Source organism: Monomorium pharaonis, chromosome 5, assembly GCF_013373865.1.
Source record: "Monomorium pharaonis isolate MP-MQ-018 chromosome 5, ASM1337386v2, whole genome shotgun sequence".
Lineage (NCBI taxonomy): Eukaryota > Metazoa > Arthropoda > Insecta > Hymenoptera > Formicidae > Monomorium > Monomorium pharaonis.
The window spans coordinates 4794345-4812603 of record NC_050471.1 but is presented as its reverse complement, the minus strand read 5'-3'; the positions used below and the strand labels follow the sequence as shown (position 1 = coordinate 4812603).

The 18259-nt window shown below is 34.7% G+C and overlaps 5 protein-coding genes across 5 annotated transcripts; 2 read left to right on the top strand and 3 right to left on the bottom strand.

Annotated features, from left to right (window-relative positions):
* The first annotated feature begins 27 nt into the window (after nucleotides 1-27).
* Nucleotides 28-1437, top strand: LOC105830397 (PRKR-interacting protein 1 homolog). The gene is made up of 3 exons (XM_012669694.3): nucleotides 28-386; nucleotides 608-787; nucleotides 866-1437. Exons 1-3 carry the CDS (start codon nucleotides 285-287, stop codon nucleotides 1268-1270), a joined length of 687 nt encoding a protein of 228 aa, XP_012525148.1. The 5' UTR covers nucleotides 28-284; the 3' UTR covers nucleotides 1271-1437.
* Nucleotides 1438-1666: 229 nt separating this feature from the next.
* Nucleotides 1667-6318, bottom strand: LOC105830396 (HEAT repeat-containing protein 6). The gene is made up of 12 exons (XM_012669693.3): nucleotides 5811-6318; nucleotides 5461-5709; nucleotides 5142-5375; nucleotides 4227-5052; nucleotides 3868-4157; nucleotides 3440-3781; nucleotides 3045-3292; nucleotides 2742-2961; nucleotides 2509-2586; nucleotides 2221-2427; nucleotides 1984-2100; nucleotides 1667-1894 (listed from the first exon to the last, which is right to left on the bottom strand). The coding sequence occupies exons 1-12, from the start codon at nucleotides 5985-5987 to the stop codon at nucleotides 1721-1723; spliced, it is 3162 nt and encodes a 1053-aa protein (XP_012525147.1). The 5' UTR covers nucleotides 5988-6318; the 3' UTR covers nucleotides 1667-1720.
* A 2596-nt stretch (nucleotides 6319-8914) lies between these two features.
* On the bottom strand, nucleotides 8915-11936 carry LOC105835421 (PRELI domain-containing protein 1, mitochondrial). Its single transcript, XM_012678703.3, has 3 exons — nucleotides 11425-11936; nucleotides 11100-11313; nucleotides 8915-10864 (listed from the first exon to the last, which is right to left on the bottom strand). The coding sequence occupies exons 1-3, from the start codon at nucleotides 11514-11516 to the stop codon at nucleotides 10436-10438; spliced, it is 735 nt and encodes a 244-aa protein (XP_012534157.1). The 5' UTR covers nucleotides 11517-11936; the 3' UTR covers nucleotides 8915-10435.
* A 467-nt stretch (nucleotides 11937-12403) lies between these two features.
* On the top strand, nucleotides 12404-14009 carry LOC105835428 (60S ribosomal protein L27). Its single transcript, XM_012678717.3, has 4 exons — nucleotides 12404-12556; nucleotides 13091-13323; nucleotides 13690-13826; nucleotides 13920-14009. Exons 2-4 carry the CDS (start codon nucleotides 13105-13107, stop codon nucleotides 13966-13968), a joined length of 405 nt encoding a protein of 134 aa, XP_012534171.1. The 5' UTR covers nucleotides 12404-12556; nucleotides 13091-13104; the 3' UTR covers nucleotides 13969-14009.
* A 188-nt stretch (nucleotides 14010-14197) lies between these two features.
* On the bottom strand, nucleotides 14198-16355 carry LOC105835415 (dynactin subunit 2). The gene is made up of 9 exons (XM_012678691.3): nucleotides 16320-16355; nucleotides 16139-16210; nucleotides 15922-16061; nucleotides 15743-15854; nucleotides 15501-15655; nucleotides 15187-15424; nucleotides 14941-15117; nucleotides 14764-14866; nucleotides 14198-14691 (listed from the first exon to the last, which is right to left on the bottom strand). Exons 1-9 carry the CDS (start codon nucleotides 16353-16355, stop codon nucleotides 14504-14506), a joined length of 1221 nt encoding a protein of 406 aa, XP_012534145.2. The 3' UTR covers nucleotides 14198-14503.
* Nucleotides 16356-18259: the final 1904 nt, after the last annotated feature.

Here is an 18259-nt window from a genome sequence, read left to right as displayed (position 1 = left end):
GGATATTTCTGAAGGCAAGAAGAAGGGGGGCAAGAAAAGTCTAGGATTTTGTTTTGGTTGCGTGTGTGCGGCGTGCGCGTTTGTGTTGACGAAGTTAATAAAAAAATTTGACTGAAAGAAAAAAGAGGATACAGTAGCCCAACAGTTGACTCACACCTTTAAAAAGCAGGTACTTTGTCCCTGGAGGGACGGCAATCCATAGGGCAAAAAAAAAGAATTTGAATCGACAGAATTTCGGACGAAAATATCGTCCAATTTATTTGGATTTTTTACGAAGCAAAAGGATGTCGGATGATACGGAGAAGGACGAAGAAGAGAAGCCTATAGTGCCGAAGACACCCGTAGATCTGCAGAGGCTAAAACTAATGAAGCTAATGAAGAACGCGGTAAGTACTTAAGTGTCAAGAAACTTAGACTTATTGATCTGTATTTTCATCAATGTAGATTAACTTTAATCTCAGTTTAATTACAGGTTTTTTAAATTTTTAAACTAGGAAGAGATGACAAATAAGTTAAACTGAGATTCGAGTTAGTCTGCATCCATAGAATGCAGACACAAGTATAGATTGTTAATAAATTGTATTGATTTGTGTTTTAATTGTTTCAGGATAAACCAGTTATATTGCCAGAACGTCCAAAAGCCAAGAATACGCCCTCTGTACCAGAATTCGTTCGTAATGTTATGGGAAGTAGTGCTGGAGCAGGCAGCGGAGAGTTTCATGTGTATAGACATTTGAGACGTAAAGAATATGCGCGGCAAAAATTTATTCAGGAGAAGGCACATAAGGTGATGTTATTATATAACACACTATGTTATATCTAAGAATCAAATTTTTGTTCTGAAAATGACTTTCTAAAATTGTAGGAGCTTTTGGATGAGGAATACCACAAAAAATTGGAAGAAAATAAAAAATTAGCAGACGAGGCAACAGCAAAGAAGCGTGCTAAGAGATTGAAAAAGAAGCAACAGCGTAAGCAGAAGAAACGTGCAAAGACAAAGGAGAATAACACTATTGTTACAGATGAAAATGACAGTGAAAACGACAGTTCAGAGGATGAGGATGAGGAGAGTAAGACTGTGAAAAGTAGTGAAGTGAAAGTGAAGTCCAAAGAAAATGATAGTTGTAAGAATGTGTCTGCTGATGAGAGTGAAGTGAAGATAGTGACAAAAAAGGAATCGGCATTATCTGTGGAAGAAAATCAAGAAGATACATTAAAAACGTCATCCAAAGAATTGAGCAAAAACATTCAAAGTGAAAACGACACGTAATGCACATTAACATTCTCTTATCAAATTTGAGATTATGTATATTTAATCAATGTATAATAATTATGTATTATAATTAAACGTTTAGTTATAAGTATAACTAAATTTAGATTTGTCACTATTGAAAGAAACATTCATAAAAATATAATTTATGTATTATCAAAATCTTATATGATATATGCAATGGATGAACAATTTTCAATTTCAAAAACTTATTCATGATTATAGAATTATATATTGCCAAATTATATATCATAGTATAAGTCTTACATATTATAGGCATTTTACTATGGCCAACATTAAAATAATTATTATACATATACATGTTTAAAATTATGTTGGCAAGATTTTCCTTTTTCTGTTATCAAAAATAATTACAGTAAATAGCTTGCAGGAATATACGTGTTGGAAAATGTTATACTTTATTTTTAATAATTTTAGCTGTACAAAAATCTATATCATAGGGTTAATGGCATCTAGATTGTCGTAACGATTAGTTCTCTCAAATATATTTGCCAAAGATTGGGCGATGTGTCGCTCCTCGACAGAACATGCATTCCTCACATGTTGTTCCAATTGAGCTTTCGCCTTAATTAAATCTCCTAGTTTTTCAGGCAAAACAGTCTCCTATGACAAAGTTTTACATAAGTTATAAAGTACAATTTATATATTTAATCTAGTAATTTAAATATGTATTTTATGAAACATTGCTATACTTGAAATTGCTTCACGAAATTAGATATTTCTTCTACATGGTCGCCAATCTCGAGCCAAAGGTTTTGCAGTTCAGATTTTTCAGTACAGGCAGCGACGCGACCAAGAGTAAGGCACAACTGAAAGATTTTATATTTTAATTCTTTATTTATTAAATAATAACAATTAAAAAGTATATATATTGTGTTAATATATATGATCAACAATTCCAAGAATATTGTGCTCGAAAACATGCTTACTTGCTGAATCAGTGCATCTCGATGCGGATATTCAACGTAGCTTGGAACATGTTGAGCATTTTCAAATGCTAATACGATACTTTTCCACAACATTACGGTATACTTGCCGTAATGATTGGATGAGGACAATGCCCATGCAGCATTGGTGCGCACTTTAAAATTAGGACTATCACATATCAAAGTGGAAAGCGCTGGAAATACTTGATCCTTGAATAAAAAAATGTAGTTTTACACGTTTACGCAAGATAAACTTATTAACTTTTTTGTTGGGGGAAGGGGGATACGTACTTTCCAAGAAGGTGGCAATATCGCATCTGGATCATGGCTCAAAACCAATCCTAGAGCTCGGCAAGCGTTCCATCGTACCTGATGTAAAATACAAATTTATTACGGTAAATAAATAAATAAATAAATACTTGCTTATTGCAGTAAGATACTTTGCCATGTAGATGTCGATTAAAACATTTGAGGCACAAACAATTGAGATGATCTAAACTTATCAGATTTATCTTTCCTCTTACTTTCATATCGTTTCCTAAAATGGCACATTTGATAAGCGCGTCTAATCCTAATGTTGTATCGGAAAGTATTTGTTTCTGTGAACATAGGTATAAAATAGTTCCAATTGCTCTAACGGCGTTGCACTTCACTTTATCATTATCTTTTGCAGCCTTGACGCTTATAAGATACAATTTAGGTAATAAATCTTCTAAAGGAAGTGGTTCTACATCTTCATGCTGCCTGGAAACAATATATAGATGGAGAAAACATACTTAAACACAGTAAAAAAGACAGTGAAGGAAGGAGAAGTCTAAAAGACAAACTTTTGCCTGGAAAGACAGTCGCACAGATTCGCCAATGTCCAAGCGCTCTTCACACGAACACCGAGATTTTTATCCTCAAAAGCTGAACAAATTGTATCAGCCAAATCCATAAGAAAACCGGTATCGTATTCCAACGCTGGTAAAGTTACCAACATCCCTAACGCACGTAAACCAGCTGCTCTCACAGCACTTTCTTCATCGCGAACTGCTCCAAACAGTATTGTAATTATTAATATAACTTTTTGCCTCTGTAAATACAAAAGTAAGCAAAATATCAGAGATACATAAAAAATATTTAGCTCATTTTTTTTAACAAGTACGCTTCAAATGTGTGAATGTCTTAGGAAAAAAGTAAAATAATTCTATTATATTCTCTTTATTTTAATTACTCCTACCGATAATTGCGTGAATACGTTGCCGCTGATGCTACCTAGACAATCGCAAGCAGCTTCTCGTAGTATCGTCTGCGACGTTTGTGCGAGCGATATCATAGAATTAAATATAATGTTCCAAAATAATATACCACTGCTATGATAAGTCTCGATGTTTGCGAGACAACCGGACATAATCTCTAGAACTCGACACGTGTGTAACACCACTTGGCTCTCCGACTCCTCCATAACCGAAATTAAAGTCGTGGTCACTTTCTCCAAATAAGGAAATACGAGACTTCCCGTATTAAATGCCAACCTCCCCATAAGTTTCAAAGACTGAAGTCGTACGGGTGTATTAACCGACTAAAAATGTAGCAAACATTAATTTTTCAATGAATCGGTAGCTACTTTAATAACAAAAAACGCTTTAAATGTAAATCGTATGATACCTTATTGGATATATTCTCTAAGCAAATGTGAACAAGCAAACAAATGCTTTCATCTTTTGATATTGATGTGATGTCATTGTTACTATTTGCCGAATTTTCCATATCTTCGATATCTATCTCTTCTTCTTCCGTTTGAACATCACTGATGGAGCTAATATCAAGCTGTGACCTTTCTGACTCTGTTCCATCCACAGTTTGCTTAGCTAATATGTTTAATATTTCCTGAGTAATAGGCTCGCTTGAGGCAAATGCTTCGAAAGTGGACAACGCCGCAACTCGCACAGTCGGATCTGAAAAAGTAACTTAGCTTTAATGATGATCATAAATTAAAAATTAATAGAAATTAAAACGAGATGTACCTTTGTGAAATATGTGTGGCTTACAATTCCTAACTAACTTGGTTGCCAAACCTGGTTTCAGTCGTTCGTATGGGGTGCCCTGTACAAGAGCCGTCGTGCATTTTAACGCATGCGTTAATACAGCCACATTCTTTTCAGCGAGCAAAATTAACGATAATGTAAAATGCAGTTCCTTGATCATTAAGCATACTGTGCCAAAGAATGTGATGAAAGAGGTATGATTTGTATCTTCGGCATGTATCAGAAATGGTTTCGCACCTGTCAGCAGTTCAGTTAACGTACTCAATACATTCTGTCGTATTTTCGATACAGGCTCGACCAATATGCTTCTTGTCAACACTCGTGCGTCATTTCGCGTGCCGGTGGCTACGATTTGCGGCCAGTACCCAAAAATCTCTCTACTTTGAGTAATTTCTATAAGAGTCTGGAGTAAACGTATGGCTCCCAATCTCACTTTGGAGTCAATATGGACAGAATTGTTGATCTCTGTATCCGAAGTATCCGAATCGCTAGAATACTTGGCGATTCCAGTGTAATCTGGAAGAGTATTATTTCCTATGTCGGACGAAGCTTTCTTGATCGGTGTTTTCTTGGGTTTTACTTTGTGATTCTTGAGATTCTTGCACTTGGGAACCACATGAACACGTTCTGGGAGATTCATTGCAGCCGGACGAAGTAATTGTGGTCTTGTGACAGAATAACCTTTGATGCCATAAAATAAGAACGTTTGCACCACTCCTAATGTCTCCCCGACAAACTCAGGAGAACTAGGAATTAATTTTTCAAAAATCATGCAATGCAAAATGTGCAGACATGAATTTACGACCTGAAAATATGTAACTAAATGAAATATATATATATATATATTTAAAAAATTGTACAGAAAATAAATTTGGAAAAGAGAAGGAAACAAACCTTACTGTAATAAATCTTATCGTCATTGTGGTATGGTAAAAGTGATAGAATCTTAAAAATTATATCTTTTATTAAATATATAAATTCTTCCAATAAACAATAACTGTTACTTTTGTTCATCACAATTTCTTCTAAACATCCAAGGGCATGAAAATTGATTTCAGACCATGGATTACATAGTGGATTTAAATGCTTTATTAGCAAACCCTTATCTCTGAGTAATATACGTACATGCTGAAATATAAAACTGTTTTAATGACATAACTATTTAACTTAACAATCAATATTGAAAATTTGTGAGAAAAAATCATATACTAACATGATTGATATCATCATAGTAGCCAAAGTGTAAAAAGCTTTTGATAGCGATTAACACATCGACTTGTGCTAATGGTTCAGAAAATTCCAGTGCTTCTAAAATCCAACGTCTGCAGGTGACAAATGTCCGACCGTGGAGTTTGATATTGTTTTGAGTTAAATTATATAAAAATTTACAAACATTTTGAACTAAAGATGTTTCTGTAGGTAGAACAGCCGCGCAGAGTTGATTCACTAATAATAAAATTGCCTAGAAATAGATGTATATAATTTCAATAAATTAACACTATAATATAATTTAAGAGACGTAGCTATAACAAGTTTTGTATCAGTAATCAAAGTATTACTTACGTTATTATTTACAATATCGAGACATCGGTAATCCAGATCATTGAGATCGTTCAAATATGCATTGATCTGTTTCTTGTCGCTGAGTTTCGCATTAGTCAATGAAATCAATCTCTCGATTAACGAAAAAAACTGTGTAGTAGTGTCACTAACTATACGATTTGTATGTAACGAGGCCATCGCATTTACATGCGCATTACATAATTTTGTTAACCAGAGGACGGCACAAATAACTTAATTAATTTGTAATTCGCGTATGTATACTACATGACATTGCACGATTTTAACAAGTTATAAACCAATATACATACTTTACGGTTGTGGTAGTACTGTACAGTATTATTATTGTACAGTTACACACACACGTGGTCAATGATGGTCAATAAGCTTTATCACTTGAATTAGCCGAGTTCCATGATCATCATCGAGAGGCTATGAAAGTTCGTCAACCATCAAGTCGATCGATTGTAATGTTAATAACATTACCGACTATTGATATAATGTGATTAATAAATATTTCAATAATGCATTATTAAATTCGTATTTTTTTATCATATAAATGCTGTATACATAAGAATGTATATTTTATGTTATACATACTATTGCCAAATTACAACTTTTTTTCTATATCATCTCTATGGATAATCAAACTTAAATGATAACATTAAATCTTTTTAAATAAAAAAATTGAGTATTGACATATGTAAAACCGGTCATCGCGTTTTAAGGTGTTTTCATCTATCAGCCTCTATGTGCACAATATGTGCACATTGAACTATGTAATCAAATATCTATGAATCCCGTAGGTAATGTGCATGACTTTTTGGGTCTCTTCTATGCTATGTCCACGTTTATTTGGTTCTGTTTCATGCTATACCCGTAAATTTTACAATTATATGCATTCATATTTTAAATCTGTTTTATGCAAATGTGCATAATCATGTTCTATAAATGTGCAATACCACATATACATGATATAAATTTAAATAATTGATTTGATAAAAATTCACTCACCGATTGCTATCGCTCCTGCTGCTGATGCTGCTAGCTGCTGCTACTGCTACATTCCTTTTCCGGAATACCGAGTCGCTCCATGGATGCTGCTTTCTGCTGACATCATCCTGCTATTTCGAATCGAACCGCACATTAATAACGATCGGCCGATACTTTATTCGGCACTCCCGAGATTACGGATAATATATCACACACGAGTAAAACGTAAACCGCGCACGAAAATTTTACTTGGCGCGACCGTTACATTTGAAAAAATACGTGAAAAGGACGGCTCGTCTGATTGGCGGCGAAAATCAACGTGGCACGAAAGTGGCGTGACGTCACGTAACTTCGCCGGAAACGCAGGCCGAGGAAAATCGTTCGAATGAAAACTACGCGCCGAGACACAATGAACGGAGATAAATTCGTTTCGAAAATTTCGTATGCTCGCACGACGATTAGTAGCACTTCACAATTAGCACTCGCGATATTCTACAGAACGTACCCAGTGAGAAATAGTACATCGAATCGACATTGATTCGACATCGAAATCATTTCGATGTCGATTTGACGTCGAATTGATGTCGAATTCATTATCGTTTCTCGCTGGGTATCCTCTTTGAGCAAACACTTGGCTCGAACACACACGCGAACACTTACTCGAGATCGAAGGCAAACGCACGACGCCGCGCTTTCGATCTCACGGCTCGCGTATCGTTTGCTAGCAGCACGACGGCACTCTCACCACAACACCGTACCTGCATAATACCGCACAATTCAATTCTGAACGCGAAATACGCACGGAGTCGACAGAGCGTCCGACCGGCGCTGGAGTAGCGTACATGACTGGACTGGAGCGCGGAGCAACGGAGCAACATGGCGGCAGCGGCGCAGGCGCGGCGAGTCAACCGCCTAGCAACGCCGAGTGGCGCCGACTAGCGCCGAGTACCGCCGAGTCTGCCTGCCAGCAGTCACGTACGCCACTCCAGCGCCGGTCGGACGTTCTGTTGACTTCGTGCGTGCTCGCGTATTCATTGTGCGTAGGTACGGTGTTGAGTGGTTTGAGAATGCCGTCGCGCTAACAGACGAGCCGTCCTTTTCACGTATTTTTTCAAATGTAACGGTCGCGCCAAGTGAAATTTTCGCGCGCGGTTTACGTTTTACTCGTGTGTGATATATTATCCGTAATCTCGGGAGTGCCGAATAAAGTATCGAGCGATCGTTATTAATGTGCGGTTCAAGAATAGCAGGATGATGTCAGCAGAAAGCGGCATCCATAGAGCGACTCGGTATTCCGGAAAAAGAATGTAGCAGTAGCAGCAGCAGCAGGAACAGCATCAGCAGCAGGAGCAGCGACAGCAATCGGTGAGTGAATTTTTATCAAATCAATTATTTAAATTTATATCATGTATACGTAGTATTGCACATTTATAGAACACGATTATGCACATTTGCATAAAACAGATTTAAAATATGAATGCGCATATAATTGTAAAATTTACGGGTATCGGCATAAAATAGAAACAAATAAACGTGGACATAGCATAGAAGAGACCCAAAAAGTCATGCACATTACCTACGGGATTCATAGATTTGATTACATAGTTCAATGTGCATATTTTGTGCACATAGAGGCGCTGATAGATAAAAACACCTAGGCCGGAATTCATAGTCTAATCTTATTCAAGTTCCAGCTTAAGCACGATCTTGAGACGTCAATGCTGTTATTTCATTTCGAAGCTAGACTTAAGACAATGCTTGAGCTTAAGATCGGTCTATGAATCCCGTCCCTAAAACGACGCGATGACCGCTCTCAGGTTCCTCTCTGGTAAAACAATTTTTATATATTGGATACATATGTGCAATTATATACATATTTATAATATTCTATGCGTCAATGCCTAATTCTAACAGAAAAATCCGTTTCGACAATTAATCAAAAGAATTTCTAGTATAAATAAAGAAAATCATTGTTTACAATATTATAATATATTAATATTCTAAAGCTCAAATAAATTTAGCATTACTAATGTTGTAAATATCTTTAAAAAAATATAAGCTAAAATATAAAATTATTAAATTTGTTAAAATGTCTCCAAATATCAGCAATGGTATATTCTTAAAAATCATTATATTTATTTAGATATATATTCTCACGAATATTATTTTAAGTACATATTAAAGGATGCTGTTCATTTAACGCTACGCTATGCTAATCTTAAATATTTTCAGTTTCTTTGTTTTAATATGTATGACAGATAAAAAGAAAGATTACATCTATACAATGTATTCGAGACACTCAAATTTTGTAAACAAGACTATTAGTTTTCATAATTTTATTATAGGTGCGTTCCACCTAACACCCGCGATGCTCTGAAAATTATTTTATCCTTATTGTTAAACATTAAATAAGGACAAGTAATGAGCATTAAATGGAACGTGTCCTATATTACATTGCTCATTCAAATTTTATTTATAAATATTAATGTATATTTAGAAATTATACAGTATTTTCAGATACATATTAATATCGCTTATTCTTAGATTGCACGAAGGTTATAAATAAAACAATTTTTTAATAACAAAATTTAGATTTTTAACTTAAAAAGGTTACAGTTTAAACTTTATTTAAATACGTGTAAAAGTACATTTGTAAAAATTTGATTTAATTTAGTTGCCAAAGTTATTATTTATTCATTAATAATTTAAACTTCATTGTTTAATAACAGCTCCAAAGGAAGATATTTATTTAAAATACAAAAATACTGTACAATAATTTTAAATCACAATTCTAATTATTTTTAGAAATATATGGCAACTAATGCTGAAGTTATTCAAAGACAATAATAATATGAAATCGTCTTTTAGTAATTTTCATTGGTCAATACAGTGTCCGTGCTGACGCGGAACATCTAGAAACTATATTACATTAACAAAGAAAAAGATAATTTATTGTAAAATTATCCATTTGAATGTATATTTGTAACGTACGTAATTACTTTCATCGGCATTAATAACTGCATACGAAATGCTGTTTCTTGTCATTATCAATTGCAAGCTTTAGGTATGCGCGATATGCACGGAATGCGCGAATGAACGCTGCAATATACGTTGACAAACATATCAAAATGCTTTTTGAGATGATATTTTGATAATTATAAAAACAATAGAAAATGTTTCCTGCATGTATAAAAAAAATGAGTTATTTGATGCGCATCTCTATGCATGCATATATATGTATCACATTTGATAGCACGTTTAACAATTTGGCAGTTAAAAGGAATGGTAACATATACAAATGGATCAGACGCGAGAGTATCTTCAGCAAATTTTACGTGTATGTAAATGTTACGACATTCTGAAAACACGTTGTACTATCAAGCCTAACACATCTCAACTTTCAACGAACTTCTTAATTCTCTCTGCACTAATTGTCATCAAACTGTGCCAATTAATTAATGTACAACTGCAACAATTACAACTGTATTCTCGAACTCTAGTCTCTCTAAAAGTTTTTACCATCGTTTCGTTTAAGCTATATCACAATAATATAAAGTTATTCGTGATTATTTTCAATTGCTAAACGATATTCACATTCAATGATACAGTTGTTTGCGCCTTGCATTTACGGAAATTTACGATTGGTTTGGTTGACAAGCTGCGTATATCGGTCTCGCTTTCTCCTTTGCCAAGTCCGTGGCTTTCTTAGCGGCGTCTTTCATCTTCTCTGCTTTACCCTGCAAAGAATGCTGTAAATCCTCCGCAAGGCTCGGCGACTTTGTCGTAACGTTGTCGTCCCCAGCGCTGTGGCCAGTCTGCATGGAAAAGCTTGTCTGAGGCAGCGTTGGATTTAGAAACTGCGACGTATGGGGAAACATATTTGCGAGGACATAATTAAAGCCCTCCGACATTTTGACGCAATTCTTTTTAAATCGATCTAAGCCAAAGGCTTGAATTGCCCTGCTGAAACCAAACACTTGACTGTCAATCCACGCAGATCTTTTTGCAACCGTCCAGTCTGGATTTTCATCGGAAATCTGGTAAACCACTTTTTCGACAATAGTCTGCAGAAAATAATAATTCTATTAAAAATATGGATTATCCAACACAACTAATTATAATCACTTGTTATTTCAAGAGTATCAATCTACATATTTTTAAGCAATCAATATTAAATAAATCAAATATATAAACAAAAGTTAGGTTTCTAAGTTAAATTCTATACACATGCAAAAAAAATAGGAAACAAAACATCTCTGCTATCCTTCCATCTCTGTATTCTATTAACACCAAACCTACCATGACTTTGGTATATCCCAAATTCCTTGTGTAGGTGGTCAAAGTCTTTGCCTCAGGATCGACAATGCTCTCCTCCACGATTTTGACAATGTTTTTACTGATGAATCTTTCACCCCATTTCGGCACTCGGTTGGTCTTCGTCAGTAGTCGCTTGGAGTAGAGCATCCCATTCTTGACTTCCCTCGAGAACGTGTCCTCGCTGAGAACATGCGTACTGAAAATAATGTCGCGCATGAGACTGTTGAACGGTGTACACATGTTATGTAATATTTGTTTCAATGACAACGCGCGTGATGTAACACGCTTCCATAAAGCGTCCGGTTACCTGTGCGGATTGGGATATCTCTGAAAGAATCCCCGAACGACCTGGGTCCAATCAAACTTGAAGATCGTGGTGTTCTCATAGTACTTCACCATCGTGATCGAGGAACAATGAGTCGGTTTTTACCTTTTTATTCGGTCTTTGTATGGGAAAGAGAAGCACGCGACGTAAATAATGTGGCGCGTATCTTTGCCACAAATTATCGGTGAGATTACCGCGTGGACGTGATCGACGAAGGATCAGAGTCCGCGGCGAGTACGCCGCATGTCGAGGCGTAGCTCGCGTATTCGACGCGTGATTACGTGCAGTCGTGCACCACCACTACGGCGGAGTACAGCGATGCGTAGTGAGCGGCGCGGTAATAAAAGTGCTTACGGCCTGGAGTCATGGGAACAGAAAGAGTCGCCGCACACAACACATATTGTGCCACTAAAAATCATTGACGTGATCGACCGTACGTAAATGTTTGTGATCGAGGAATCGAAAAGTATTTGATAATTAATTATCATGATTTTTCATGTATTATTAAATTATTATTATTATTGCCAATTGGTAATAACAAAATTGCATGCGTGCCTCTTAGTTATCGTCAACGGCAATAAGCAATTGTGTCTAATATTGACGATACGCAAATTACTGACAGAGTTCTTGATCATAACTCCTGAATATATCTTTTCCAAATTTGAATATTACGAAAATATTTGTAAAAATTATTTTATTTATTTCAAAATAGTTTTTAAAAACTTAAGTAATATCAAAAAAAATATTTTCAAATATTAATTTAAGTATATTTTTTTATTAATTGTTATATAATGTGTATTAAAAATGTAAAATATATACGATGTAATGTATGTATATAATTTTTTTTATTAATATAAAGTCCTCTTCATTTTTGTGTGACTTTCGTTGTGTGTAAAAGAATTTTGTAAGGTAATTATAGATATAATTTAATTTCTATTAATTTAAAAATGTCGGTAATAGGGTTTTCTTGAATGACCAATGGCTGTCGGTATCGCCGATTAGACTGCGTCTGCGCGACGACGGCGGATGTGCCGCAGCGGATCTGTCATCTCGCGGCCCGGTGGCGCGGCAGCGTGGTCAACTTCCTTTTCGTACGGTGTGGAAAAACCGTGAGGTGCGTGATGCATATCGCTACGTAGAATAATCCACGAACATCGGGTGTTTTGCGATTCTTTACGCCGTGTTTCGCGCCACGTTTACAACCGGTGTGCAACATGGTCCCTTTTTGCGTGCGGATGTTCGATTCCGCGCGATCGCGAGGAATACTTGCTGACAGACAATCGCGGGGGTTAACTTCCCCCGACCGGTTTCTCCACGTCGCTTCCCACGATGACCGATCGTCCGGTTGTCGTCGATTTCTCACGATTTCGTTATCTCCCGTGTCCTTGCGTGGCGCGACAACCTTGATTCTCTATACTTTTTTTAGATTACAAATTTGTCCCCTCGTGCGACACCGAGAGGTTATGTGATGCTTGATGTTTTAAGATGTTTACACTGCCAGCAAGGATTTATCTCGACACGATTTGCCTCAGATGGGAAATAATAGTGTTAACGTTTCCGGTTCCGTAGAAGCTCGCTAGAATGTAGTTCACGCGTTCGAAGGTATCTTTCCGCAGTCATTTATATGTGTCTTGTATCTTTTTTTCAGTATATATCACCAAGATGGTGAAGATTATGAAAATAGGAAAAGTCGTGCTGGTCCTCAGCGGCCGGTACGCAGGTAGAAAAGCCATCGTTATGCGCAATTATGACGAGGGAACAGCGGAGAAACAGTATGGACATGCCATGGTGGCAGGCATTGACCGGTATCCCCGCAAAGTCCACAAAAGAATGGGGAAGGGCAAACTGCATAAACGTTCTAAAATCAAGCCTTTCGTCAAGGTAAATCCTTTTTTATTCTTGTAAATTTCTTTTGGAAATCGTAGATATACTTTACTCAAAGTTTTCCATTGTGCAATCTTCATCCTTAATATTTTTATTATGTTGACTTGTTTTTTTTTAAACCTTGATATTGAACTTCTTACAGTTTCTTTTTTTTTATGAGAGAAAATGGGCAAGAAGTTCAATTCTATAGTTCTGTAACTTGATAAAATAGTATTGGTATCATTGTATTGTTACATTGATATTATAAGCTGTGCAATATGTACAGTGTAACCAACACTTATTGAGTTGCAGAGTTGTGTTACTGAGGTATAAAAAAAGAATTTTTTAATACATCTCTCCAGTTATAATTATAAAATATTTTAGATCTTAAATTACAACCATTTAATGCCAACAAGATACACAGTAGATCTACAGTTGGAAAAAGTGGCCCCTAAAGATCTTAAGGATCCAATGAAGCGCAAGAAGGTTCGCTTTCAGACGCGTGTCAAATTTGAAGAGAGGTAATCCAATTTGATTATTTCTGCTGTCACTGCAAATTGCATTGCCATTGTTAATTAATGTGATTTAATTTCGCGAACGTCTTTTTTTTTCAGGTATAAAAATGGTAAAAACAAGTGGTTTTTCCAGAAATTAAGATTCTAATTGTTTCTAAATAAAAAGTCTGATATACAGATATAAAAAAAGGTGAATACAATTTTTTCCATCATATTTATCCTATGTAAAAGATATACTGAACCTTTATATATATTTTTATTATGTTTTATTTGACTTTTAGTTTAATCAACTTATACTTAAGTTATACTTAACAATTCGCGCTAAACTTTCCTGCCATTCATATCATATATAAAGTGTTCAATAAAACTTGTAAGTCTTTTTATTGAAATTCCAGTTTTCATTTTAATTTGCATGTTTTTATTATGGATTTATATTTCGCGTTTGTGCATTGTGTTTCTAAGCTGACTTTGGTAGGCTCTTGTTATTTCAACAATTATATGTAGAAATCAAATATAATTAGCAGAATGCTTAAGAATAGACATAGTATAAAGCAAAATATATAGAATTTATACATCACATTAAATAAACAATAATTTAATATGATAGAAATATAACTGTTTCAAGTAAAGTGATTTCCATATCCAGTCGAATCTAGCTGTGCTCCAGACTAGATTTAGTACCTCTACTTTAACGATTTGTTGAGTTTTTTTATACGCTCGTCGAGCAGTGCTATGTTGCCTTTTATAACTTCCATATTGGAGGCAAAACTCTCTTGCACTCCCTTCAGCAGAGATTTATTGCCTTCCAATCCCGACGAGATTTCCACTTGCAGTTCTTCTAATTTTATTAAAGATTTACTGAAGGCAGCAGCTGAAATTCAATGCATTCTTTTGGAATGTTTCTTAAAGTGAACATATACTCGTTATCGTTGAATAATCATACCTTGTTGATGAATGTCGCTCAATGCCAATAATCTTTCTACTGTCTGTGGTAATATTTGTGCTATAGTATCAGTCTTCTTCATTATTTCATACATCTCCGAAATCTGTAAGAAAGAAAGAAATTCTTTATATGAGATGTAATGCAACGCTGACTTTAACACTCGGTCGACGTTTTTACCTTTTGGTCCTGTTCCGATTCTTGTTCTGTTGTCGTTTTTTTCTGTGCAATGCTATCCATTCGGTAGATCAAAGTGCCTAATCTTGTTTCGATAGTATCTAATTGATTAACGTCTAATAACGAAGCTTTTGCTTCTAGTTGTTGCACAGCTTCCAATATGCCTTGACATTTGAGATTCTGTAGGGAAGAAAAAAGGGAAAGTTATAAATCCACTCACATCCATTGAGAAATTATACAGAGTTCTACCTGCGAGAACTTTGAAAGCTTGTCGTTGCTCGTTCCCACAATATTTTCTAGGCAGCAAAGTCTTTGTTCGAGCTGTGCGGTTCTAGCGGCTTCCTGCATTCTTGCCTTTTCTGGCAAGTACATCATCTGATACTTGAGAACACCAGGTTCAATCGACTCATCTGTCTTTTTACTCTCTGGTAACTTTGACGGAGGCACACTGGTTTGCTTAAACAATTCTATCTGTGATACCAATTGCCTGTAACATTATTATATTTCTATAATGTAATGCTATAGAGAAAAAGAGAATATATGAAATTTTCAATTCCACATACTTAAGTATGGTGCCTTGAGGATCTGACAGACTTGCAACCACATCAGGCCCTAGACATTCTTCTAATTTCAGAGAAACCAATTGTTTTTCTATCTGCCGTGCCTGAGAAATGATCTCGCTTGCAGATTTGACCTCTTCCTCGTTCTTAGATTTTTCCTACAAATATATACATATCAATATACATATTATTGTTATTATAAAGTTAAAATAAAATTTCAGCATACTTTGTTAACAATAGCTTACCTTCAATTCATTCACCTCTTCGTACAACTCTTTAACTTCACATTGTAGTCGTTGAAACTTTTGAAGAGGAGTCTCCTTCTCACCTTCACCAACAAGTTCCCAATCACCAAATCTGGAATTACTCGTGTTATACATGTCCTTCTAGGTGTTAAATACTTGTAAATAGTAGAATAGCTTACTTGTAACCTGTTCTTGGTTTGTTAGACAGACAATCTGAGAAATCGGGTGGCTTTCCAACAATCTGCTTGCCCTTGAACTTGTTGAACGCCTCTTTGGCACTGATGTGCAGCTGTTCCACACATGAGCTATCAGGTTCATCCTGAACAAAAGCAACTGATTAATAGAATGAATGTTGTACTAATCAATACATATCACGCAGACTTGCATTCCTCTTACCTCACAGTACATTCGCATTTGCTCCGATTCCGGCAAATCGCTCGTCTCATAAACATCGAGTTGGTCGTACGCCTGTTACATTACAAACACAAATAGTATACAATTTACTATATTTTACGAAAGGTGACTCACAAAAGTATGTCAAACAAGTAGTTGGTAAAGAGTACAAAAAGATTCTTACAATTCCGGGTAAATCGGCGTATTTGGGATCTGCCATTTTTCGCAATTCCGCAAATCGTTTAGAAATGATGCAGAGTGTGTTGTCAAAAGTCTCGAATTTTTATAAGATACTGTTTTTGATGGTTTTTGACGTACACTGACAGAGAGAAGGTTGGGAAGTGGGAATGGTCACGATTTAGCTGTAATTTTATTTCGGAGCGTCTCTACGTCCATAAAATGTGGACATTGAACTACGTAGCCAATGTCCAAGATCCTGTAGGTAATATACACGATTTTGTGATTCTCTTCCGTGCTAAGTTAGCCATGATATTTTTATAACTATAATAACTTTTATCACTTTATTTTTATTATGTAACTTATGTTTATCAAATATATATTGCATACTAAATAATGTAAATAAGTTTAATAAAGTTGGTAGTTAACAGTAGATGATAACATAAAGTCAAATCTTGAGACGGTGTTTTATTATTAACCACATGGTAAGACAGAAAGAAAGTGATATCGTAGTTTAATTGATAAGTTTAGTTTATCTACTTTCAATATTTAGCAGCATGAAAAAAGTGAGAATTTATAAAATCAATTTTTAGTTTTCTTTGAACTTTGTTTCAAAGTATCAAAAATATTTTATAATTGCAAGAACAATTAAAATAAGATTTTTGAAATATTATATATTATTGAACATTAATAAAATGTTTTAAAATAATCTAATATTTTGAAATATTGTGTTACTAACAAAATTATTGAAATCAGGCTAAACAGATTTTTAAATATAACTTTTATAATTTTAATTAAATAAATTTTTACATTATATCTCTTTTCTTTTAAGAATTTAAATTAAAAGGATACAATAATTTTCTTTATTACCTTCATAATATAAGATTAATTGAAGTATATATAGAGAGAAAAAGTGATATATTTGAGGACAAAATTTGAGAAAGAATAAAATCAATATCGCGTATGATCGACTTTTGCGCGCTAAGCAAAGCAAATACACATATAATGACACACAAGTTTAAAATAGAAGGAATGTAAATAAGTTTTACATTCCTTTACAACTTTATATTTCCTTTCCCTCTCTCTCCTTTTTTCTCATCGATTTTATGCATTATGCATAAAATGCCTTAAATACATTATAGTAGATATAAGTATGCAAAGTTTTGTTGTTACAATTTGATAAGTGTATATGTAATGTTAAAGTTCAAATTATACTTCACATTTTTATAAAATTGTTCTACATCATAAATCGTTATGAAGTAATAGTTCATCAATGGGGTCTGATATCTTTTTAGTGAAAATACAGTTACGAAATAAGAATCGTTTTTTACGTGTACATGCTGACATTCATTTAGATCGCACCATAAAATTAATGTACAAACGCAGAGAACATTTTAAAAGACTCTGGTTTTCGATAAGCTTCAAACAATAGTACGTTTAATCAGTTCGGAAAGATAAATACCACGTGAAAAAAAGTTCCACGTATTGTTTCTCTTGATGTTCAACTTGCACACTCTCCTTTCTTCAACCTCGTTTCCACGTAAAAGTCGCATTATTATTCTACGCTGTAGATAGAGGAGAGTAAGTCGCGAGATTTCAATTGATTCTGTGCGTATCGTTGTAATACATTTTGTCTTGTCATGGTTGGCTTTTCGATAAATTACTTTCATCAGCAAATCAAGAAAGATAATCCAATTTTATTGTTTTATTAATTTCATAGAAATTATTACTATCATAAGAGAGAAGTCACATTTATGTTTTATTAGCGAAAAAAAGATCAATCTAATGACAAACATTTTGATTATTTGTTTGAGAGTGTTATTGAAAAATGATATAATTAATATAAAGCAAAATATAAATATAAAGCAAATAAAGCTAAATTTTAAGATAATTATTTAAATGAGACGATAAATTCGATGCTTTGTTAATCTCCTATATATATATATA

Coding starts and splice junctions, on each gene's coding strand:
- LOC105830397 (XM_012669694.3), top strand. CDS start 285: ATGTCGGATGATACGGAGAAGGACGAAGAAGAGAAGCCTATAGTGCCG. Junction 387..607: donor TGAAGCTAATGAAGAACGCG/GTAAGTACTTAA, acceptor TAATTGTTTCAG/GATAAACCAGTTATATTGCC. Junction 788..865: donor TTCAGGAGAAGGCACATAAG/GTGATGTTATTA, acceptor CTAAAATTGTAG/GAGCTTTTGGATGAGGAATA.
- LOC105830396 (XM_012669693.3), bottom strand. CDS start 5,987: ATGGCCTCGTTACATACAAATCGTATAGTTAGTGACACTACTACACAG. Junction 5,710..5,810: donor TCGATATTGTAAATAATAAC/GTAAGTAATACT, acceptor ATCTATTTCTAG/GCAATTTTATTATTAGTGAA. Junction 2,428..2,508: donor TATTGCCACCTTCTTGGAAA/GTACGTATCCCC, acceptor TTTTTATTCAAG/GATCAAGTATTTCCAGCGCT.
- LOC105835421 (XM_012678703.3), bottom strand. CDS start 11,516: ATGGTGAAGTACTATGAGAACACCACGATCTTCAAGTTTGATTGGACC. Junction 11,314..11,424: donor AGATATCCCAATCCGCACAG/GTAACCGGACGC, acceptor CATTATTTTCAG/TACGCATGTTCTCAGCGAGG. Junction 10,865..11,099: donor TGGGATATACCAAAGTCATG/GTAGGTTTGGTG, acceptor TATTTTCTGCAG/ACTATTGTCGAAAAAGTGGT.
- LOC105835428 (XM_012678717.3), top strand. CDS start 13,105: ATGGTGAAGATTATGAAAATAGGAAAAGTCGTGCTGGTCCTCAGCGGC. Junction 13,324..13,689: donor AAATCAAGCCTTTCGTCAAG/GTAAATCCTTTT, acceptor AAAATATTTTAG/ATCTTAAATTACAACCATTT. Junction 13,827..13,919: donor CGTGTCAAATTTGAAGAGAG/GTAATCCAATTT, acceptor TTTTTTTTTCAG/GTATAAAAATGGTAAAAACA.
- LOC105835415 (XM_012678691.3), bottom strand. CDS start 16,355: ATGGCAGATCCCAAATACGCCGATTTACCCGGAATT. Junction 16,211..16,319: donor ACGCCGATTTACCCGGAATT/GTAAGAATCTTT, acceptor GTAATGTAACAG/GCGTACGACCAACTCGATGT. Junction 15,656..15,742: donor AAGAGGTGAATGAATTGAAG/GTAAGCTATTGT, acceptor ATATATTTGTAG/GAAAAATCTAAGAACGAGGA.